Source organism: Neodiprion lecontei, chromosome 3 (genome assembly GCF_021901455.1).
Source record: "Neodiprion lecontei isolate iyNeoLeco1 chromosome 3, iyNeoLeco1.1, whole genome shotgun sequence".
Taxonomy (NCBI): domain Eukaryota; kingdom Metazoa; phylum Arthropoda; class Insecta; order Hymenoptera; family Diprionidae; genus Neodiprion; species Neodiprion lecontei.
This window is the reverse complement of record NC_060262.1, coordinates 19,208,996-19,234,911: the sequence shown is the minus strand read 5'-3', so window position 1 is coordinate 19,234,911 and position 25,916 is coordinate 19,208,996. Positions and strand designations below refer to the sequence as shown.

Here is a 25,916-nt window from a genome sequence, read left to right as displayed (position 1 = left end):
CTCGTATTTGGTCACTGGGAAACTTGAACGCCTATTCTAAAGAGGTGTGAAAAGTATGTATTATGAAATTTACGATATACTTTCCGTTAGGAAAATGAATTCAACGTGTCAAAGAACAAAGATGATGTACCACTCTTGAAATAAGTAGCATCGTCTACCTCAAAATCCAAAGGATTCAGACTCGTTAATATCCTCATCAATGTGCGGTAAAGTTACGAGAAGAATATTATACACCGAACATTCGGATAAGGCATGGTAACAGATGGATTTTCTATGCCCGTACAACGATTCTTCCAATTCTCAAACACTGTTCGTTCTAAAACTGTATCGCATGTTCCACGTACATACAGTATAACATTAATCCACTTACCGCAACGACAAACCCATCTGATTACAGTATGATACGTGCATTTTTAGTATACTATTTTCACCGTGCGACGTTACACCGCTTCTTCTAAATTTCTAAAGACAAAATGGCGTGTTATCGAGGGAGAATGACGTATTAACTACGAGACAAGGAATAAGTGCGAAATGGATTTGGCGCATACATTTCGATCGGCAGGTAGATCTACGGCGTCGAATGTCTAAGTTGACGGCGCGGCGGACCGCATTCCTTAGAGGGAAGGGATGAGGAAGGGACGAAGGTATCTGAGCAGGTTGAGCCCGAGAAGAGAGGAGACTGAGAGAGACAGACGCGGGTCCATCGCCTCAGCCTCTTCCAAGGAGAGGGTGAATTCGGGCATCCTCCTATCTGCCAGCTGCCCGATCCTACCGTCAGCTCGCACTAGAAAAGAAGAATAGCCAATTTGGAAGCTATTTGTACACCGCAGCGGCGGCGGATAGCTACCAGGGTTTGAATTGATTCCATTCTATTAAGACCCCACGAATACCGAGATCAAGATTATCGGACTTTTATAAGGCGACAGGGAAAGGGAGCAGGTGAAAAAAATCAAAGAAAAGTATGGAGTAAAAATTTCATCATCGGCGGTGAAACTTTAACGGTCTTCTTTTATTTCTAATTGAGAAAGAAGGAAGGAAGTGACTCTTTGATTCGAAATAGGATGGCGCCAATGGATTGTGAGGTTAATCGAATTGAATTTAGCTAAAGCAACGTTTTCTCAACCTACGAAAAATGGGGATGTAGCAAATTTCAATTACGATGGCCCAACCATTGTGCTAATAGCTTCAAAGAGGTCGTATGATAGAATCATTATTTTGAGTTAAAAAAAAAAGAGTATGGTTTAACTAATTTCGATTTGTAAATAGATTCTAAATGAATCATCTGAGTCGGGTCATTTAGAGAACTTCTCTGTTTAGATATCGCCGGCTAGCTAATTGATCGTTTTCTAAAATAGTAATTCTTCGTTATTTATGTTTGAGCAGCCAAAAACCGCATCTTAGAAAAATGGCGGACCAGCCAGCCTTCTGAGGTCGACCAAAACAAGTATGTTTTTATTTATATTAGAACGATGTCGGTCCAAATGACAAACCGTATTGCACGATGATTTTAGAAAACTTCGCAAAGAAACTGGAAAAGCGTGTTATATTTTACACATTTTTTCAACGGGATTTAATGGAATGACGTACCTCTTAGACTCGAGTTGAAAGTTCTGTACTTCAAGAGGGTTTTCAATGGAGCAAAAACTAATCCACCGTATTCGAGCAAAATAAAAAATCAAATAGAAATTGCCTTAATCTGAAACAGTACAATAAATACTATACATACGAGTAATAACCGTGAATAATTTGACTTTCGTTTTGTCGCAGGGCGACTTTATATTATAACGTAGTTATTCGACAAATATAAACGCGTGAACTACAACCACCCACAAGTCCTGCTACACAATCGGTTAATTTGAATCAACGAAATATTTCACAACAGACGACGTTCGTTTGCTTTAACCGTGTCTGTAAACAGCGTACAAGTACAGAAAATATTATGGGATGTTTGCTCGCGCGGTAGCGAGAGGTAGAAACGAAATCAAGGTACGCTATTCTCCACACGGTTTTTTCACCCTTGACTAGGTTCTGTCAACATTCGCTTTCACACCCTTGTTATACTTGGTTATACATAGATTGACTTATATTTCTTAGATGTATAATATGGCTCCGATACTGATACAGAAATTACAGTGTGTCGAATTTTTATACACGGAATGCTGTGTTCTTGGAATTGAGTGAAAAAAATAATGAGGACAAAAAAGAAGTGGTAATAAGTATCGAATAAATAAAAAAAAGGGGATGATTCGTTTTTTTACATTGAAAATTATCCACTTGTTTTCAATGTGATATTGAATCAGATTTTCAAATTTATTGTGCCTAGTTTAAATTAGCCAATAATTCAATTTAAATTAAACAATTCAGACCAGTTGCACCTAAGCTGCATTTATTTTGGTAATATTACTGTGAAGAAATGGTAATAAGAGAGCTTTTTCTGCATTTGATAATAATTTCAGGCATCTGGTTTTTGTATTTGCTCCTTCTCTTTTCTGGAATGAAAATTTTAAAGCAGAGATTTTTGGTGGTAGTATTTGATTTTACTTCAACTACGCATTATGGGTGTTACCACTTTCATAACTTTTTTTTGATTGGATTTTATCACCTGCACTAGTAACATTTTCATTTTCCTAATAATTACAATATTAAGTAAATAAATAGCCACATTAATAACCGAATGAATGGATCACCGGAAAGTTTTGATCATCATATCTTTTTGAATGCGTATAGACCTCAGATTTACAATAAATAAACGAATCCAAATGTTAGATAATGTTTGGGGATGTTCTGAATATATTTGCCTAGGAGAATTCTTTTTTTAGAAATTGAAAGTTTTACATATTTCAACCTTGTAAATTGTAAAACTGTAACAAGTGAAAAAGAAGAACGAATATTCGCTGATATTGCAAATACCTTATAAATATAATTCTCCATTATAAATCGTTGCCTACTATTATTTTATGATGTCATAAGCATGCAAAAACTGTAGTTAGATTTCGTTGCGAGTACAGAAGTGAAACTTTTTCAATAATATCCCTATTCCGTATTCACTTACCGCGTTGTCATTTCTATCTTATTAATTTCTATTCTTAGTAATAACTGAAGCAGTGCTCATTTAAGAAAAAAATCTAGCACTGGATATCTGATTCGACGTATGGTGCGATTCTATCCGATTGAAAACTCATCTGAATATCAGGGATAAACGATACAATTGTAATAAAACTGGAAAACAAGTTCAAAGCAGTATTGGAAGCCACCCGTAATTACAGTTTGTAATTAATGACATTTGAATGGCAAATTACATTTATATTTTGTAATTCAGGCGTAATTTATACATATATTGTATTTAAAATGAAACAAACAATACAAATTACGTTTGTAATCGGTAATAGATTTTGATTTAACTACAATTTTTTCCAGAAACTAAATCTGCATTCAGGTTGATAAAAATTTTCAAATATAATCGATATCTTCATTCGATCCGGCTGCAAATTTTGAACATAATCGATCACTGCATTGAACATAAAGTTTCTTGCAAGTACGCGGATATTTACGGAAATTTACGAACACTTAGGAACGTATGTGAGTATTATTGTACGAACGAAATATGTTCACATATAAATAAAAATATGACTTGTATTCTACCTTATCCTGATCACAAAATATAAATACAATTCGAATTTTATTGTTTTTTCAAATTAAAGAATACGATTTTCAATCTACATTTGACTGCCAAGTGCCATGGACTAATTATATTTGCTATTTGTAATTTATGATTGACGAATGATGATATCGCCCATCACCGTTTCAGAATGCGATGCCGCCCAAATATACAGGGACAATCTCTTAAAACATGAAAATCAACTGCGCGTGGGTACAGGCTGGCCATCCCGAGTTTTCAGCTGTCAAACTGTGTCTGGCGGCGATGCAGTTGATACGAATTTTTTAGGTTAGAATCTCAAATAATCGAGACAGTGACTCGGAAAGTTTTGCGAAGCATTTGTTACCGGGTCGGAAAGTTGATTCTTCAAAGAACGGTCGGAATTTAATGCTTATACTCGTTGAAAATTCAAACGTACATATTTTGCGTACGTTGGCTCCCCTGCATCGCGGAAAAAAATATCGCTGCGGGAATATTTCGCCGACCAATGAGATTGAATTATTTTGCGCATGCGCGGTTGATTTTCAAGTCTCGTGAGACTGTCCCGGTATACGAGACTTGATCGCTCGCGCGCGCGTTTCGACTCCGTTACTATTTCAACCCAGAATTACGCGTCCGCCCGTTTCGTCCGCGGCGGGAAGCACCTGTGTTACCCGAGGTAGAACCCAACCATTACCCGGGAATGTTGCCCGCAGGCTGCGAACCCCGCGACCCCCCGTCCCTCAGGCTGCCGCTCCTTCACGTAGGTTCCTCCGGACGCACACAGGTGCGTGCCTGTAACTCGCTTACCTGCCTTATACCTCCGTAGGTCCGTAGGTGTGGGACAGGATAGGATGGGATAGGATAGGATAAAATAGGAAAGGACAGGATAAGTGCGCGTATGCCTCGTACAACACGTTATTTTTGTTCGTACTTACTGTACTATTTTCGCTATTGGTCATAACCGAAAAATATTTTAGTTTTAGGAATACGATTAAAATGGGTTTTGTGGCGGTACGAATGGAGCAATTGGGTATTTGGCGTGAAAAAATTAGGTCAGATTTTTTCGTTTTCGAACGAGAGAAAGAAAATGTGACCGGATTATTCTGAGCTTCTTTGTCTTTGTATATAGTTGAATGTTAGATTTTTTTTTTTCTTAAGTAACGAGTCAGTTGGATATGTTACGATCACGTAAAGTCGGCGGTTTAATATTTCGGTTACCCTATTGCAAAAGTAACGTCGATGACATGTCAAATTTTCTGACATTGTCTGAGTTTAAAAGAGAGATTGTGATTTTTTCGAGACACCCACAAGTTAACCTACAATGTCTAACGATTTGAAATTTCTACACGTTTTCATTCGGTGCATGGTTACTATATTATAAACATTCCTAAATTCAAATAATGGTCAGTGGTAATTGATCTACACATTTCTAGATGAAAAAATCTTGTTTTCCAGCTTCTAAGACTTCTCTGATAGACAGATGCTCTGCAAAACAACGTTAAGAAAGTTCATCACTCGTGAAATACGTTTGCTCTTATGTCTCAATGAATCCAAGCATGCTGGAAGATGTCTCCGACCAAGGAGTTGACATTTTTCAGTCAAAACAATCAATTCAACAACATGAATAATTGCCCGATGAAAGACATTACTAACAAATTGGAAGTCGTCGAGAAAATCGCGACAAGTATAACGAGAATTACCAAATTATTGCAAAATTTTCAAAGGGTTCAAGAAGCTTGTGTCGAAGTTATCAAACTTTTAAAATGATATGTGATTCTTCAATGGGGAGCTTCTTAGACTGCGGCTCAGTGAGTTTTAAATTGAATTAACTCGTAAACAAACTTCCTGAAATTCGTGAAACTTTAACATCGATTTATTCTTATTAAAATTAACAAAAGTTAAGAATATTTTGAAAACCTTTACATTATCTCTAGTAAAGTTGTGGTTCCTTCTTAAATCATGATTTTCAAGAACGTTGAATGTTACGGATAATTTCAAAAATTTAAACAGAGCCCGAATCACTGGAATACCACACACTACACGGATTGTGGAGTGCGTATCAAAATTTCAACCATTGCCACGCCCTGTGGAGAGCACACATTTGCACCTACCGACACCATGCTGAATGATCTTACACGCAATGAATTTAAAAAAATTTCAAAACCATGACAATAGAAAATTTTCATAGTTTTTTCATTTTATTTGCCGTATATTTTAGTATCTTAGGGAAGAATAACTTGATCATGAGTATTCTCCTCTTGTTAGAGAGAAAGCAAATTAAAGCAAATTATCAACAGACTTGATAAAGGTACCCATGTGAAGTCACAGATGCCAAAGTACACGTATTATATACCTATAGGTACATAATAAAAACAGTGAAATTCGTGTTCATAAAATTTTTAAGGGAATAAAAACAATTCATAAAGAACTTGAAACCAAAGTAAACTTCTTATTACAGTGCTACCTCGTTATGAGAGAGTGTCAGGGCGGTTAGGGGAATAGGATTCCAAGAAATTCGTTGCCGTAACGTTTCCCCACTACTACCTGGAGAGATCGAAAATCGCACGTGTGTGATCGTGTCGATGATTATCGTCATTCCTCGTCATAAGAGAATCACTGTTACGTATATGAATTCGGTGTCTAAACACGTATGATTGAACGCAATCGCTTATAAGAAGTCCGCGCCAAAATTGGGGGACCTCAGGTAGACAGATATAAGTGATGAAAACTACAAAACTCGCGCAAGCGGGACGAAAATAAGAATAATATTTTCAATACTTGGATTACCATACATATGTCTGGGCAAAGATTGAGGGGCGTGTCAACGTGTTGAATTCCAGAGAAAAACTCGTTGTAGTTATTTCCTAACGCCCTTAAAAGAAAGGGTTCGGCATGTAGATATAGAGGCTGAAAGAAAGGATCACGGCAAGGTCCGAGTGTCTGGTTGTATAAGAGCGTCGAGGTTGTTAGAGTAAAATTATTTTGTCCCGGTGACGAGGGAGGGACCTTGAAAGGACCTCAGAAGACCTCGGCCGGTTGAGATTTTGTCTCGCGCGTCTGGCTAAGTTTTTGCCTTTTTCCATTCTCTCTCAACCGTCGCGGTTGCAGCGGTTCCTTGCGATGCCCGTGCCGTCTCCCGTTTTACTTCTCCGTTTGTTTCATCCGATTTTTTCGAACTTCACTACTATTGTTCAGAAATCTTTCAACCTTCCCCCAAAAATTTGGTCATAATTTTCCTTCTCTTCTCTCCGGACTTCGATTCCATCCAGCCCGCACCGTTTCTCGTCCAAGGAGCCAGCGGCACACGTAACGAGGCGACGTGACCACGTGGTAGTCGACGCAGCACATCCGCTCACGTGTCTACCGCAAGGGCCCGATGCCCCAAACCCTCGCCTCCAAGGCCCCGAGTCACCTTCGAAGGTCCCTCGGGAAACTCCAGGCTCCGAACGACGTACCATAAGCATACCTATACGTAACCATGCGCGGCATGCGGACCATCGGTATTCGCTCGGCATGAACGCTGCACACTGTGCAGTATGTGCGGAGAGAGTTGGGTCTGCTGCCGGACCCCGAGACAGCCAACGACCGGCGGCGTTGCAGGGCTGCACCGCGCCGGTTCGTAGGCAATTCACTTTTGTTCATCTCGCTCTTTTTTACGTAGGTCGTCGGGCCCAACCGACGCGATACACGGCTGGACCGCTCAGACGGTCGGAGTGCTCGACGACGGTCGGCCGGACGGACACACCTGCCTGCCTGCCTGTCGCAGGGCCTCGCGGGGGAAACGTGGGGAAGGGTGGCACCAGCTACCGGGCTTGCCACAGTCCTGTGCCAGCCCTAACATTAGAACTTTCGAGAGGAGAGGAGAGAAAGAGAGAGAAAGAGAGGGGGAAGAGATTGGGAGCAAACCTTGCAACGAGTTCTTCGGAGTAAAGCCGTGCGGCCAGCGATGGGTACGAGTCGCGAACAATCGGGTCCAAGCTCTTCGGTACTGTGGGATATCGGTAAGTAGGTATGTTGGATCACCAGGTAAATGAGACGGCTCTGTAATCTGGCCCGATATACCCTGCTTTTTACCCTGTGATGTTGAAAAATGCAGAGGGATTCTCGATCTTCTATTGTAAAGTTTCCAAAATGTGCATGCGTGTAAACTACGACGTACGATCAAGTAGGGAAACGTTTATTTTAGCAATTTTGGTACTGTACGTTTTAAAGTACAGACGCTTTATCGCCATATAGAAGCCTTCTGTCGCGAAGCAGGAACGTGTGAAATTCATCGCAGGTAGATGTATGTATATACAGAGCCTTAGATTGATTCTGACACATTCAATGCCACCGACGACGGCATTACTGACTTCACAGATAAACGTCATCCGCAATAACGATGGATCCGATCAATGAAGCTGATTGTAACAACCAAAATTAGCAGTCATGTGCACGAATATTGTCACGGACAACTCAACAAGGTCTTACGCCGGCAATTCTCTAAAAGTATCAAATATACAAAATTGGATAGCAATTTCATCACTGGACCTGATGCATTGTTGGAAGAAAAACTTTCAAGTTCATTGTCAATCAAGGTTGCGAACTGTCCGGCACCTATGAAGCAACGCCAAGCATAAGTTGTCAATGGTACGGTCTACCGTACCATTTCACCTTCATGTATCAAGCCACTTCCGTTTGCATAAGTGTACGATGAAAGAGTGTGGAGGTAGGCGAAGCATACTCGTGGTATGGTAAAAAGTATGCCGGTACGATCGTAATATCCATAACTTGGTAGTATTATCGAGGGGGAGAAGGAGTAGGGTATAGGGTAGCTCTCCACAGGTATCTCTCGGAGTTATTTCGTCATGTCGTTTTGTTCTTTATAAACCGACACGATATTTCGTGACAAAAACTATGAGAAGAAGAATAAGACGGAGGTAAAGTTTCTTGTTTCTCAGAAGGAAACAATGCAGCGTAACTATAATTAGACCCATAATCTTCCCTGATTGCTGCCTCCAGTGAAACTAGCTGTCCGTGGCTTTATTTAAGAACCCGCCCTTTTACGAACACAGCTATATAATACCCAACCATTATATGCAGCCTGGTAGGTACAGACGCTTACCTTTGCACGTGTGTTCTCTGCTGTGTTCTATATACATGCAATTTGAACACGCACTCGCACCTCTGTGTACATACCATGGACGCATGTTTCCACAATCCACGTACAACAAACGCCTACCGCGTTTTACCACCTTCAAAGGTGGGCAGGTAATCGTTTCGTCAGATGTATGAGAAATCCTAGAAATTGAAATAATTATGATTTCCATTTGACCTCTGTCCTTCAACGTTCATCATCGTATACGCACATTCTTCCAGCAGGGTAGAACTAAATAGGAATGTATCTATAGGAAGGGTGAGAATGGCTTGCTCCCCTCGACGATACCTCAACCAATGAACAGAACAAAAAGTAACAAGTTAGAACTTTTGAGCTTACCAGGAACGTGTCAAAATGATTTACTGTCAGGCTTAAAACATAAGGGAAAAAGATTGCAGTACGAAAAATATAGAATAGGATATATCATTCTCCGATCCGAATGTCAGAATTCTTGGAAAAGTTCCACCAAGGACCAGAAGCAATTTTACAACGCAAGTCAAAGAAATTTGAGTATCTTATTATTGTGTCCCGAATTCTCAAGACATGATCACTTTTATTATACACTACGGCAGCACACGGCAGTGTGAACAATTGTGAAAAACGTAGAATCTCGCTGATAATTGTGACCATTAACATTGCCATTTTATTGAGGAGCTTAACAAGTACCACGATTACTGTCAACGATCTATTTCATCATTCATGGAAAGCAGTTTTAGATGATGTCCGATACCTACATTGCTTGCGTATTTCGACGTTGAGCGAAACATTGTTGCAAAGGATGCGGAATTATCTAGTCGCTAGAGGGTTAATCCCTTTTACGACGGTAGCTAACTCCGGTGAACGCAACCATCGCCATGACGCCCCGAGGGTCTCCCGTCTCAGAAACGTAGCGAATTAACGACGTCTAAGAGTCGGCAGTGCGCAAAAATTTATAACATGATTTAACCTCTGCGATGAACCAGATTTGCGATAACGCAGAGAATAGACCCTGTACCCTGTTATCAAGATATGTTGTCCGGGGACCAGTGACCTCCGAAATTTATAAACGTAATGTGAGTTGTTACGAGACCAAAGATAAATCGTCCATCCCGTTGCTGATCAAAGAAAGATAGATCGGTACCCGCACCCTGACGTCACCCCGTGTAAAAGCTTAAGATGCGTTCAACGATTCATCTCGTAGACTGTTGCAGCGCAATCACAGGCATCGTATCCGATTGCGATGGATACAAAAATACGCAACGGAAACATTGAGGTAGATAAATGGAGTGTCTCGCCCGAATCATGTCATCATTTGTAGAAATGGTAACTCATGGGTTGTCCACCGGATGTGTTGTTCAATGTCAAAGATCGAAGGTCCTCAATCTGACCCGGTATAGATCACCCTGAGCTCTTTGTAAAGAGACTTCGGGATTGACTCCAAAACCTCCGACGCTCCTTCGGTGAATTCTCTGGACGTGACGCTACCACGAGGAATCCCAAATGAGAATATACAACAAGGATCGCTGTAATGTGCGTACCTGATTAAATCAAAAGCATGCAATCGTTGCTGGGTCGATGGGTTGTTATCCATAACTTGTGGCGTTCGATGTAATAAATAAAGTGTCTACAGCAATAAAACTCAGTCCAAAGCGTAGAATATACTTTTATATTCCCTTATGATAAAGATTCTGGGATTTTCTATTCAAGAGTCCGGATTCTCCTTCGCGGAATTCTCTGGTATTGGAAGGAGAGAATGAATAAATTCGACGTGATTCTGGCGCTGGTTCTAGTCCTTCTCCTGGTCCGGGTGATCAGAGAACGTAATCCTACACCACCTGCGGCGAGTGGATAGGACCCAGGCCTCACGTGGGCCTTCAAGCACGTGAGCCAACCTACAGGGACTCATGGCGGTTGAAAAGAGCGAGTGAGCGCACCCACGTCTTCTGATGGAATGCGACTCCATCGCGGAGATGACGCGCCCGTAGACCCAAAGTGCTGGAGGCACTCGTTGACCACAACGAATGAGGAATGCTACCACAACTGACCATTAGCCACCGAGCCCAAAGCCGTCGTCGTCGACGCACGCAAGGAGCAAATCTACGCCCAGCTATACGCCTGAACCTATTTCTTAACTTGAAATAGTGGTAAACCGGAGCCCTCATTATTTTCCATACTCGAACCAGTGTGTCGTTTGAATCGTATAGCGTATCTGGAGGGGCGTTGCGCCCTGAGTATGAAGATAGGTGAAGATGTAATAGATTATAGACTGTGGCTCCCTATACATTTCTGTCAAGTCTTGACCGTGACCAGACGGCCGTTGGTAGTAGGTAATAAAATACCAAAGACCTTACAGTGGGTACCTAACGAGATCAGTGCGGATTAACGAAACATGATCTGCGCGACGTTGCACGACGCTTTACGTACAAATTTGTCATGCTTTTTTTCCATTTATCGATAACTGTGCTCCTGAGTTCACGAAAAATTAAAATTAATAACGAATATTTCTGTACGACAAATCGGCACATTACACATCTTCAATATATCCATCAATTGTGTATGCATAAACATTAATTTATTAATATATTATTACATTGATATCTATGCATTTTTTTGACAAATTCATTTATTCCACGGATCAAATACGTAGCATGTGACTTTCTTTACTTGTGAGGAATTGAGCTGCTGCATTCGATTAAACTTTGACCAAAATCATTTCCAATTTTACAAGTCTGTAGTAACACAGAGATCACAGTGCGCATAATATGATTAATTAGTTAGTTTCTGTTAGCCCAGTTCACGTCAGGTAAAAAAAACTTGCACAACATGAAGGCGTGAGTGATTCAATGTGACGAGGTGAAATATGTTCGGAAAGATTTTCATCTTATTACTCGCGATAAATCGATGTAACCTTCTTTGAATCCCATTAAAAAAAAAGAATCTTAAACCGCAAATTTTATTGCAAGATGAGTATTATTTAAGAAAATAGTCGCCTGGTTATCCCGCAATTTGAGAATAAAACCAATGTCCATATTGGATCACCTCTTCAATGCTGCGATGCATACGTGACTTTACAGCATACGGTGATAACTACCACAATCGTAATTCCAACACCTTTCCATTACATAATCGATGAGAATTGGATTGGATAATTTTTCCAGTAACAATACAAATTGCGCTCGTACGCTCAAGGTTCGAGTTACCGAACCGAACGTATCGCGTTTGCGTCGTAACCTCGGTTAGTTCGAAATGAATAATAGCCAAATTATCACCTGGAGTTAAAGCACATACAATCGATCGTTCGACTCAATCATGAACGAGGAAGGGTGAAAACGTCCGTAGGTAAGGTACGAAGTTATACCGCATACCAAATCTCTCTCTCTCTCTCTCTCTTTCTCTCTCTCGTTCTCTTCGCAGCAGTATCGGGAAAAGAAGAACGAACGCTGGATCGGGAGATATACGAGGTCGTTTCAACTCCAGCGAGACTGCCGCCAGGAGCAGTGCAAGCAACAGCAACGCTCACGGAGAGGCGCGCACCTGAATATTCATTGTGTATCAAGAGGTACAACATACATGCGTTACTTATAGACTGCCTTACGTTGCATTACAAAGAAGATAGATGGAGTTCTGGGCACTACGGCTGAGTGGGGGCGGGAGGGGGTTGGGAAAGAGAAGGGAGATTTTACCACGCTCATCCCTCTTCCTACATCCTTCTGGTGCTTCGAGGGGCGGCAAGGGGTAAAACGCGATTCCCCTTTCCCTCCCGCCCCCTCGGGGGGCCTTTATCCGGAGCTCATCGCATATTTCATCCCGATCAAATTGTTCCAAGAAACAAAACACGTTATATACATCAGCGCGGCGGCGCGGCGAAGTCGTTGAGGCCGCCCTGCAGACGCGGGTTGCAGGGCTGCCAGCCGTTGGCCGCCAGCTGTTGCTGCTGCTGCTGCTGCTGCCTGGGCCCGATACATTGGTACCCTATCCTCACTTTATCACATCCCCGCATCTGTATCATGTCCATGTTAGTCCGTGTTCGTCTCGGTATGGTCCGGTCCGAACCTCGACGCATCTGCGCACCTTCATTAGCGATCGCGTATTATAAATCAACCCGGACCAAGATCGCGTTTTAGTTTACAAAACGCCGTTTTATCCAACCCTTATTATGGTACGCCTGAATGAATCATTGACATTCGTTCAATGCCCAGTTCCTCGGTGTTTGATTAATTGCGTCTTATTGTTAGCGGTTAAGCATCTTCTACGAATTCGTGTCCAGTAACAACAGCTGGTTTGAAATTAAACCTTTGACAGATTGGAAATACCGTGCCCATATTCGCATTCTCAGGTGACGGATGTATTATGCTATATACGCGTGTGTTTTTCTTCGTTTCCTAAGTCTTCTATGTATCCGTGTGAAAAACTGAATACCCAAATGCGTTTGCGCAAACCCCGTATGCACAAAACTTTCGAGGTTACGTTGACTTACATGCAGATCCGTCACGTTTTAGCCATCTCAAATTCTGAACGCTAGCGTTGGATGACAATCGAGTTGATCAACCTGGCAAAGAGACCGAAAATTCGACGCGACTTGGTCGAATATACGAATCGAATCACATGATTTAGCGCATGCGTATTTGGATGACCGACGGGGTATAAAGTCTTATAATATTGGTAATTCATTGTGGTTTCGCTTTTTTATTTCGGTTGAATGAATGGGACTTTTGTGAAAGACCACCTTACTTGATAAATTATACGACTTGTATGGTTGGCTGGTGGTCTCAAATTTCCTCGGATTATTACAAAAAAAAATCTACTTTGTTTCGAAACATACCCGAGTATTTTAAATTGTACACGTTTCAATTTAGCATTTATTTCATCAATTTCCATTCGTCCTCAATTACACGGTTATGTAACAGTCAGGTGGTGTATCACAATTGTATGATATATTCAAACTCAAAACTGAAGAAAACAAAAAATCGTTTTCGTCTAAACGTGCTTTGTATAAGCTCTTCGATGTAAGTGGTCAAAGGGAAATTCACCGTGGAAAAAACTTGAAGTATAGAATTTATACAGGGGCGACTGTTACGTCAAGTTTTTAATATAGGTTAAATTTAATTTTCCACCAGGAAGAGTTGGTTGCAGAAAACTGCGTAGAATCAAGCTTTTGCACGGTAAACCATGACGAAATTAATTGTTAACAGTTATTACGGTCTTGTTGGAAACCGTGCGCCTTACTGATGAACTTTGACACCGTCTTATGCACGGTTAAGCAAAGTCATGCACTAAACGTGCGCATAATTTAACGACTTTCGCCGCAAGACGACGTCGTTGCTTATCCTATAATAGCTTTTACTGAGTCGAATACGGTAACTGTGTTTTGAATAATTAAAGGGTATGAAGCTTCTGTACGAAACGATCTAGATTCGCGCCAACTCCTAGCGTAATTATAAAGTTAATTAATTTACCCCAACAGATAGGTTTTTTGGTTAGGTATTATGCATATTTGCAACTTTCATTATCCGGCTACAACGCTGTCTTTGCACTGCGGATAGATATTAACGAGGGGAGAAAAATAAGTTGAATAAAAAAAAAAAAAGAAATATTGAAAAAAAAGTCAATCGGCAGCTCAAGTTGTCAAAAAATAATGGCAAAATTAGCAGATTTTCAGTACGGATTAGAGGTTTCATTTCTTTTAAAATGTTACCACCCAGTCACATTTAATAATACAGACTTGATCATGGAAGATCCCGTAATTGAATTCTCTACATAGGTATGATTCTAATTTTTGTTGTCCTAGTCAATAGTTTGGACGCAAAGGAACTTTAAAGATGAATTGACACGAAATTGATTTTGAATACACGACTTGTGAACCGTTGTATTAACATACTGATCTACAGACATTCTTATAGGTAGGTACAGAATACAATTTCTTCAATTCTTTGCCTTTTGAAATTTGGATTTAACAGATATCCTCTAACAAAGAATTTTCTATTCGTTTCTATATTCAATTGAATTTAACTATTTTCCTTTTCTCTACTATATAAAACAAGTTTCGAACAAGAAGAGTTGAAGAGAAAAAAAAAAAAAAAATGTTACAACGAACGGAAACACCCTGATATACAAGAGGTGAGCTGTAAATGAGAAGGTGATCGCAGGTGTGAGCGGAAGTCAAGCACCGATGAGCACGCTTCCAATAACGCTCACCGTAAATAAAAATTCCGTAAATTATGCAAGTTTTTCACTCCAACACATCCAAGGAGCCATGGTAATTTAGTCCAGATAGATATAAGGGGCCTTGGGGAATACGTCGAGCGCTAAGGCGCGTCTCCTCCTTCTCCTCCTCCTCCTCCTTCTCCTCCTCCTCTTCCTCTCTTTTCCTCATCCCATTCCTCTCTTCTCCCATCCGTTCACCATCCCCGGGCCGGTCGGCGGGGTCCGTTGGAATAGCTAAACGAAAGAGAGATCCCATCCCGGTTGCTTCCCTACCGTGCAGCGTGGCTCCGTCGGGGCATCCGCTGAACCTGCCGGGCCCCCCCCCCCCCCCCCCCAATCCAGCCGAGTAACCCTTCCCCGCATTCCTGGGCCCGAAGCTGCGGCAATGAGGGCCCGGACGGGACGGAGAGCGAGGGGCCGAAGGGGCTTATACAAATCACCGGGCTACCGTCTTACCCGTGGGCTTTCTCTGCCCGTTTCTTTCTCTGTCGAGCCCTTATCTGCCTCTGTCATCTCACTCTCTCTGTCACATGTTCAAACGCCCGTTCAATCTCTCCCCCTCCAGCACCGCTGCGTCCTCGTCCTCGTCCTCGTCCTCATCCACGGCCCCTTCTTCTGCTTCTCTTCTTCTTCTTCTTCTTCTTCTTCTTCTTCTTAGTCTTCTTTTTTTATTTTTCATTTCATCTCACTTTACTTTACGCGGCACGGGGCGAGTCCCCTCAACAACCGGCAGCAGGGCCATAAGCGTGCGTTTCATGTTATCGCCACCGAAGATTTGACATTTAATATAAACTACATCCGACTTGCGTATATGTAACGTATCCCTGATCGCACCGTTCTCCGATATTTCTAATATCGATCAACCGTCCTTGTTAAATCCTATCGCAGAAATTTGGATTTTTATTTGTTACAATGTTGGTATCCTCATCGGCTAAGGGATAGCGAAAATTTTTTCCATATCATAAGGCGGCTCATAATCTCTGGATTAAATCGACTTTTTCAACCACTAATACGCACGTTGCCACTGAAATCAAAAATTACTTTTTCAGTTACTACGTGATGAATGTCAGTATTCCCAAGCCACCTCGTATATCACCGGTCAACACGAATTTTGAGTCCGGGTTCTAGATATCAAATTTTGATTTATTCCGAGTAACTAATAAAATAGAAAATAGTTTTATTAGATACAGTTTGCTTTTTATTTCAAGGTGCTTATTTATCAAGATAAAAGAGATAAAAGAGAACTTTATAAGTAATGAATGAAGATTATGGTTATCATTCGATGTAAAGAATCAAAATTTATTCATTTAAGTATAAACTCAAATAAAAGAACCTTTTTCTTTTTGCTGACCTGTGTAATCAACTATATAATATATAATATTAGGTTGACGTTAAATTATAATAAATACATCATGATCGAGCGAAACTCATAAATAAAAATATTCTATGACATAACCAGAATATTAGAGACCCTAGGGGAAGATACGATCCATACATCTGTAAATAAAATTAAATCAATAAACATATCTAAAAATGAAAATGTTAAATTATAAGCACTTGCAATGTATTTCCTTGTATCCGCGGTAATATGTGTAGTATGGAAATATATTTACACACCCACAAAAGAAATGTTGCGGCCATATTTCAACGAGATTGAACCCTACACTGACAATGAAGAAATACATTATCAACCTGACTTATGTGAAAAAAATACTACTGACTTGGAGTAAAAAAATAATATTGTGGATTATTGAAAACTAGACTAATTTCGATTATCCTAGCCGGTATTTAATTGGCGCTACGAATCGTTTTTCTCGTAAGTAGATTATTAGATAATGTACGTAGTATAACCGACTACATTTACAATAAATGGTCGTCTGCACTATATTCCTCAATCATTTCAAGTATTAAATTACTAAGCAACGTCAACACCGATTTATTTCGGTGTACTATTATGTAAAATGCTCCCTTTTTGTGAGATGATAATTTAAAAAATTCAAAATGCATGAACGTAACGTTAGAGTGTTACTTAATTTGGTCTTCGAGAAATTTTTTTTGAGACACCCCCATACCTGTCCCGTATAATTAAAGAGCTAGTATACAAAGTTTCGAGGTTTAGAAGAAGAAAAGTTACAGAAGTTTCAAAAACGTTTCTTCAAAAATGCTGATATTCTACAGTTGAAGACATTTTTCTTACCGTTGCACTCTATAACGGAAATTGATGAAGTCTAACAAGAAGAAAAAATTAATTGAGTTTCACGTTGTTAGAATTTTTTTTTCTGAACTTATAAAATTGAAGCTTGTTGCTGCCCCATATACATATATTTACACAACATAAGGGCTCAAACCTAACCTTAAGGGGACGCCCTGACAGACATCGATATTGACGTATGTATCTCCAAAAATTTGAGTTCAGGTTAGTCAAGTCTGTTATAGAATCGTACATTATTACCTACCGTTTGAGCCTTATAAAAATTTCACCGGTGAATATACGAGAATATTAAGTTATGAAATTGATTTTTGCTCGTGTCATTATTATCGAGTGACTGCAGAGTGTATAAAAAAAACAAGACAGTAATAGAAACTGAAGAAAAATCAAATAAGCGAACCAGTGTGTAAAAAAAAAAAAAAACAACTGCACCGACGACAATAACAATCGAGAAATAACGATTAAAGGATTAAAGGGAAAGATATGAAAAGCTTCGAGAACGTGCAAGAGGAAAAGAGGAGGAGAGAAAGAGGTATCAAAAACGAGAAACGGAAAAAGGGAAAGAGAAAATAATGAAATGAAATTTTTATTTTTTTTTCTTTTCAATGAGCAAGAGATTAATAACAGCAGCACCGGCGACGTTTGCAGGGGGTGTGAGAGCTGCTTTTTGTACTTGTTCTGATTTTTTCTGCTATAGTATTTCTTTTTGTCTTCCTCCTTCGCTGCCCTCTACTTACTTCTCTCTCTCTCTCGACCGGTCGTTTTTCTTTCCCTCTCTTTCCTCATTTTTCTTTTCCTTTTTAAACTCTTTTCCCGGTCGCGCCATGCCTCGCGCGCCTCAAAACCCGCCAGCCCAGCCGGGGCCCGTGATGGGGCCCTCTGGAATGTGGGAGGGGGTCCGGAGGCCCAACGGCTCATGGCGAAGAGGAGGAGGAAATGGGGGAGGAGGAGGAGGAGGAGGAGGAGGAGGAGGAGGAGGAGGAGGAGGAGGAGGAGGAGGAGGAGGAGGAGGAGGAGGAGGAGGAGGAGGAGGAGGAGGAGGAGGAGGAGGAGGAGGAGGAGGAGGAGGAGGAGGAGGAGGAGGAGGAGGAGGAGGAGGAGGAGGAGGAGGAGGAGGAGGAGGAGGAGGAGGAGGACCAGTCGGACCGGCTCCGGCAACGTCCCAAAGGGGGGTGGAGAACGGCGGGAAGGGGGGCAGGGGGGTAGGGGCAGGGGAAACCGCAAAGGGAGGCGCGGTGCGCCCCAACGGTATGCAGAAGAGACCTCAAGATTAGTCAAGAGTTTCAAACTTGTTTAACGTTTATGCAACTCTGACCGCCCTTGCCCTCCACCTCCGTTTCCAACCCCTGCCAACCGCCGCGATTCCCGTGCAAGACGACGAAGACGGCTCCAAGAGTGCCACTTTATTGCCGGATTTTGGCTGAAGGTTAACAAACCGCGGAACAATATTGCATAGCTTAATGAAGAATGAATCCCTCCAAATTTGTCTAAAATCAAGGGAAATAAAACTTTTGAAATATACCCAGCAATGTTATTTGTGACAATGGAAGTGGATACGAATACAGCAAAGATCTCTTTTATGATTTAAAAATGAATCCAAGTAGCTGTAATTAACGCAAACTCTGGTGTTTTTCATTCGGTTCTGATGGTCTTTAGTTACCATAAATTAAACGACTGGGTGAAAGAAGTTGCCAAGGGAATTAGACGGTCTGTCTTTTTTACAAATTAGTGGAATAAAATCGTTGTGAATAATTTTGATGCGATAGATTCAGATTGGAAAAACGAGTGGTATTTGAAGAAAGACGATTTCATAAGTTTGTTTCCTCGTTTTAAGATCTCGTAATACGTCTTCTCAAAATCGTTACCGGAGTTAGTTAAGTACAGCTATAAGAGACGTTCCTTCCCTTAGCGATTATAAATTTCAACGACATAGACGCTTCTGGTAATATAGTGAACGGGGTAATAAAACTGTGTGATTTGAAAATACATTCGAGGAAAAGTCGGATCGTAAAAAAAACCTTCTTCAAAGCACAACCCCTTCGTTCGGCCGTTTGACTTAGCGACCACAGCGATAAATAGTATTGCGCTTGGGGGTTTTGGAATTTGAATTCCTTACCGTCCGACAACATATACCCCCGGTTGCCTCGAGAAACCGATATCTCTAGGTATATACGGGGCATTCCACGCCAATTCAATCTGGGTTTTACCCTTGACCTCTCAGATTTGGCGCGCGATTTTTTCTATGATTGTTCTCACTTCGCGGAAAATTGAAATTGAGTCGAAAAAAAAACAGAGTACCTCTCAAAGTGAGAACAATCATGGAAAAAATCACGCGCCAAATCTGAGAGGTCAAGGGCAAAACCCAGGTCGAATTGGCGTGGAATGCCCCATACGTACCTCTCAAGCAGAAGATTCTCCTGCAAAAAACAACACGAACAACAAACCGCTCAAATAAAATTAGGGGACACGCGTTATAGACTTTTTCGAAGTAATATTTACACCTGTATACATTACAATATGCTTCTTCAGTTACCAAGATAATGACAGGGCTAAATTTTCCTACAATACCACATAAACTTTTTTCATAAATACAGCGTTAGAACGGTAGTTTCATTGAACTACTCGGTAACAGAAAGTTAAGTGAGAACATGAAGTGGTTAAAATTTATAGTAAAAATTTGCAGATTTAGTAAATGTCGGTGTTCACGCTGGAATCGCTCTAACCTATAATCCGTCGTGACTTGTAAAACTGACAGAATTGATCGATACCGTGAAGCGAAGATTTCATGGCAGTAAATTCTACTTCGGTATAGAATTTTGTAAAGTTTCCGACAGATGGGTGAAGATCCACAGATATTGAAGTAAACGAAAAAACAGTGACCTCTGAATCATTGCTATCGAAGCTGAGAATAATTCTTTTAATGCACAGTGTGATAAGTTCTTGAAAAAGTGCCTCATAATCATTTATACGCTAGAACAGCAATCTTTATCGACTGTGAATAGAAAATGAGCCAAAGGCAACCAACCAGTGAATGACTATTTCGATATAACGATTGAACACTTTTTTTTTTTTAATTTACTGACTGGCTTGTTTCTTCTATTGCTTACAAACATGTAAAGTACAAAATGATAGTTATAATACTAGTAACGTAGGAAAGTATTTGGTTGGCAAAACCAGATCGACCGTCACTTTTGATACAATTGTAAAAAGTAATTTCGTACGCAGTGACGATACCAATAGCAACAATTCATTTTCAACTTTGTATAAAAATCCCAATAATGGTTTTATAGTTGAAAATAGTGGATGCACCAACAATTCATGAAATGTTTTGACAGGTCCTTCTGTTCGAAGGGTTGTTCATAACCCCATCAATGTAGCCAATGATACCATTGCCACGCACAGATCACTACACAGATATAATTCGAAGCGAAGCATTGTTTTGAAGAAACGCTGACTAATCTGCGGATACTTTTCTAATACATAGTAAAAACGTTCGCATAACTTACCACCGATCTGGTCCCTCGCGACAGTAATTCGTTTCGCGAAATAGTCATCACCGCCCGGAATTCGACGATTATCATTTCCGGCGATGAATCAACGCAGCCGACTGTTTAACGGTACGGCATATGTACGTACGATGTACCCCATTAGACGAATGAATATTCATTTATGAAGCTGTTATCGCCGAGAGGGAATTGAGTCGTGGTTGGCAATCTTTAAATCCGTCAAGTGTGAGAAAGACAGGCGGAACAACACCGCCAACTCTTGTTTCATGACGGCATCTGACTCGATGACTAAGGTACCCTCTTTGAATACAAACACTGTAGACTTTGCCCGGTTATACCGCCATAATTCATCTGACCGATGTTCTATTTACACCTAAAAGCTGGCCTAGCAAAGCACATTTATGATTTACTGTTCACCAAGAACTGCTTGAACAAAAAACAATAAAGTTTCTTTTTTCAATAACCCTCAGTTGGGACAGACAATTCACAGGTCAACTTTGCTCGATATGCGTAACGAGCTGTGCGAGCTTGAGTAATTCGATACACGAGAAAAGTCACACCGTAACACGATACGAATTCATTCAGGGCTGTTCCTACGTCGGTTGTCCGTTCAGTCGTCAACTTTGTGCTTCCAAGAATTGAACTTACGAAGTGTCTGCCAGCTAAAATTTAGTCCTCGTTCATCCTCGAATCGTTTCTTCAACGACGAGGGTCAAACAAACTGAGGGGAAGTGAAGTATGCGGCGAACTCGAAGAGTAGGATTCTTTCTGTGTTCAGTCGAAATCGAGACGAGACGGTGAGTGAACGTTTAAAAGCTTTGCGCGTTGAGTTCCAGATAAAGATGAGTAGCATCTCGCCTTGTTCCAGTTAGCAATCTTCAAACACCGTGAAGACTCGGAACTCGTGCCTTTCTTTATCTGGGTGTACTGCTCATTTAGCACCAAGTGTGGTTTGCACTGGTTGAACAGCACGGAAAGTGGACCGGTGATGACTATACCAGAGCGAGCGAATGCAGCCAAGGCAAAACGCCCCAGGTGACTTTGTCTTGAAGAAGAATAACTCCAGGCTTCCAAGAAACTCGGGAGCGTAAAACGAAGAAAAGTAAGAAGGAAAGCTAACTCACCAGACAGAATTGCTAGGCCAAACAATTCGCAGTCTAACATGCCCTGTTGGCCCAGCAGGACGCATGTTTGGGCGTAGACCTCCTTCACCCTCGACTTGGCCTGAAAATAGAAATTGAAAATGGAGTTTAGCGCAAGCGTGATTTATACGGAAAAATAAGCATTGAATACATAGAAAGTGAATATAATATCTCTGAGGCAGCATTAATTCTTCCAAGTGTGGTAAACCGCCTTGTATAATTAACACGTGCTACAACACCACTGAAATTTTTATTTCCGGTTACCGCTCAGTCCTTAACTATTTTCATTTTTTACCACGACCGAAAAATATAGTTCTAGGTACAAAATAAAAATTAGTTTTCTAGCTGTTACCAGAAAGTCTAGTATCCGTTACTATTCTTACTCATCACGATCACTGTTGCCATATTTTCTTGTGACTTTTGCGAAAATTTAATGCTTGTGCAAAAATAAATTGACGTTAAAGCCTTGTTTAACTAAAAAAAGTAGAGTAAACCTCAAAAACTGATTTTGCGTTGCAATTACCAAAAAAGGATCTACAACAGCGCAAAATGGTTACGCGTACCTCGTTTTTCGTAATACCAACAATATTCAAACATTTTTTTTTTTAACGATACTTGTCGCACCGCATGCACATGACACGCATAAGTTACAGCTACAACTCACTCAATTCGTGAGGGTATATCGCTATTGTACCGTGGACTGTAGCACGAAGTAAGCGCGAATAGTTAGCACCAGTTGTAATGAGTTCAGACATCCATCCGCCTACCACTCTGCAAGATTATTTAGACCTTTTTTTCGGCGATGCCCTAAACCAACGAACATAACCTGTCGTAACACGGTTTTGTGTGCATCAAGCTTTGGGCAATACTGGCGATTAGATAAACGCTCGAAAATAGCTTCTCAATTAATAATTTCCACACACCTGGTACGTTTGGTGCTCTCACAAACATGAAGATTAGGTTCTTCTTCTGAACGTAACATGGCGGCTTGAATGGCACGGATTTTGGAAATACCTCACTAAGCATAATTTTGAAGCTCATTGGATTACCGTGAAGATATAACGACAAATGCGCAACACTATAATAGTGTCGCTTCGGTGCTTCGCGAATTGTGAAGTCTGTCCCAACCATGATCTCGGAAAATGGTTCTGTTGACATTTGCATATTTCAATATTTGCCAAAATATACACGCCTGCTCCTAGTTAATACGCAAAATTCTTGCCCTCGGAAAGAAGTATGATGCAAAATAGCAAAGGTGCTTGTTGGAAAAGTTAGAGACTTGTGATAATTATTGAAATCAGACCATCATCGATCAACTCTCAACCTTGCGAAATTTTACTCGGTTACTCTAACTCAATCTAAGTCTTTTTACAGGTGAGTGATAATTTGTTCATAACTCTGTACAACTGTGCCTAATCATTTTCTGGTTATATGCCACGCGTGAGTTTTATAAACCTTGACCCTCTTCTCGAAACGTAATTTCTCTAAATTAGGACATATCATATCTCAATCTACGCGTTCGCCAATTGTCTAAATTAAAATCCGTACTTAACCTTTCAATTGTACTCCATGATCTTAAGTGAACTGTTAGAACAGCAAGTTTACCAAAAACAATAACAGCCGTCGCTGTTCGTGACTGTTCTAGCAAAACGACGACTTCTAAATTAGTGTTTTGCTCGTACGTTGAACCACAAGGATTTTGAATGCTCGACTCTCGGCGTCCGTGCGGCACGCTTCTTGTGTTACTGTAAGTAATAATTGATCGAATTCACGTTACTAACTCATAGTAGAAGCAACGTACATAATGAGAAATTTGATCTATAATAAAACCGATGACTCAACCGAATGATTCGAAATAACCATTTCGGTTATATCATATCAAACTAAAATAAAACAAGTGACGACAGAAAATTGTGTCAATACCATGACACGATACTTGAAACGTGTAATTATGTTTTAAAAATAATCCACTGCAGGTTGTACAGTTCATTGGTTTCGGTTGAGTATCTATTTATCACACCGCGCCAATTAACTCCAGACATATGTTGTGTATGTCCGGTTTTTACTCTTTTCTTTTTATAACGCGATGCTTGTACGCATCGTAATCAAAGTTTTTAATAGGGATTGAAGATACGGTGACGACCGAAAAGATTTGAAAGTGAAAGATTCCGTGGGTCACTTCATTAGAGAATACACGTCTGAGCTAGATAAGAGAACTATATCGGTGTACGATACCATTATTTGCCCCGTGGACAAGGACGCGAGTACCTTGAGGGCAGTGCAAAAAAATTTAGAAAACGAAAAGCAGGAACATTAATTTACAAGCGTTTCTCGAATTTTTCACATCCCATACTGTCGTGGTGATGTGTCTAACTCTACATGTTCTACAAATACTCGTTCGTTCTGCATTGGTATGCAACGTCAAATTCAGCGAACCGTTCGAATGCAATTGATTTTCTTTAATATGCACCACTACAGGATGGCCAACTGATGGCGACAACTGTGAATTTCCGACGCAACTCGAAAGAGTTACCAATCAAATGGATTGGGTACCAGTTTCATGTAACAGGCCTCAACGACCCAGATGACCTTCTGAATTAGGTACAAGAATTGATCTGGCTAAGTTTAGATTCTAATACCATGAGACATAATCTTTGAAACAAATTAGTCAAATATTCCCTACATTATACCAGACTGACTGATTTTATATTACATTTGAAAATAGGCGTGTTGTTGTTCCAAATTTTATTATTACTTGTATAACATGGCAATAATCGAAACAGAAAAGTTAGTCGGAAGTAAAGGCGAAGAGTTTACAATAGAATACATATATCCTGACCCTGAGGCCATAAGAATAATCTGATCAAATAGAGTCATATAAATTTTCTGTAGTCTGGGTGTAGTGGCAGGAATCGGTAGAATTCCTCGTGAATACGTGACTCGGAATAATCACACGGTTTGTAAAATTATCGAACAATCAACCAACTGCGCACGCAGCTATGGTGAGCATATTTGCGATGCAACGCACGTTTCAACTATTAGGCATGTATAGCAATACAGGTGTACCAGTTGGTGTGCGATAGAGTAACGCGGACTCGAGCAAATCAAAACGGATCCAAGCGAGCCACCGCCAGCAGTAGCTGTTAATTAATTCGTCTGCACTGAAGACCATACGCTATTCGCTTGGTCATACTTTATCTACGATTAGCGTTGATTGAACTAGCTGCTGATATATCGTAAGAGCAACTTCATAATTTGCATATTCCTACCGACGTTTAAAGCTTATTAAAATTAGCAGACGATTTAGGACTTTATTCTTGATATGTGAATGTTAGGTACATACAATTGTTGTTTCGATCAGTACTTTGATGAAAGTCGATGAATGTGGTCGACGAAAATGGTAATGGAATGGTATCTACGCGTACCTTAAAGTTTTCCAAAGAAAGGAAATTGTAATATTCGCATGACAGTCTCATCGTGACAATTGGTTATGGTCTTTCGATAATTTACCTTATTTAAGTTTAAGTTGTGTACGTGAATAACTTTGAGGCTCCTGTTGGTTCAGAAACGTTACGACTATCGAACGAGTGTATGATGGTTTAGGCTGCTTATTCACCATTAAGGTACCTACTGAAACAAGCCTTATTTCAGAACTTTTAGCTGATCTTCGAGTACATTCATACGCAGTAATGCGCATATTATGAAGTGAAAATTGTATCTATAATGATTGTATGATCCAGTTTTTCAAGCAATGCTTCGTTAGCGGTCTTCCTGGTAAGACGTAAAACAATTTGTAAATCAAGCGTTTGTATAAATGGTCGACAGTTAATATTATAAGAGTTAATATCAAAGCTACACTCTAAATTCTAGATGTCTCCTATGATTCTTGTACTCTCTAGAAGTGTCCAAATAATGGAAAATTCTACGGCTGCCCTGCTTCCCAATTTTGCTGCCAGCCTGATGAAATTTTCGACACCGTACCTAAAAGATGAAGAGATCTAGCTTTTATTTGTTTTTAATTTTTTTTTTTATAACAATCAATGTATATCATTCAAGTCGTAACTTTTAAATGATTACATTTAAACACATGGAACTGATG

General features: G+C 40.4%; 2 protein-coding genes across 8 annotated transcripts in view; one reads left to right on the top strand and one right to left on the bottom strand.

Annotated features, from left to right (window-relative positions):
• Positions 1 to 25,916, bottom strand: part of LOC107225581 (protein expanded-like) — a 142,506-nt gene that overhangs the window by 34,134 nt on the left and 82,456 nt on the right. For all 3 annotated transcript variants that reach the window (XM_046733780.1, XM_046733783.1, XM_046733782.1), the window contains one exon: positions 21,800 to 21,899. In XM_046733780.1, the coding sequence (XP_046589736.1) occupies positions 21,800 to 21,899 (100 nt within the window). The remainder of the gene's footprint in view (positions 1 to 21,799; positions 21,900 to 25,916) is intronic.
• LOC107223743 (putative sodium-dependent multivitamin transporter) overlaps positions 1 to 25,916 on the top strand; it is a 67,315-nt gene that overhangs the window by 20,565 nt on the left and 20,834 nt on the right. For 4 of the 5 annotated variants that reach the window (XM_046733786.1, XM_046733784.1, XM_046733785.1 and 1 more), the window contains exon 4: positions 7,302 to 7,641. The exons of the other annotated variant lie outside the window; for it this stretch is intronic. In XM_046733786.1, coding sequence (XP_046589742.1) covers positions 7,302 to 7,641 — 340 coding nt within the window. The remainder of the gene's footprint in view (positions 1 to 7,301; positions 7,642 to 25,916) is intronic. 5 annotated transcript variants of the gene reach the window in all.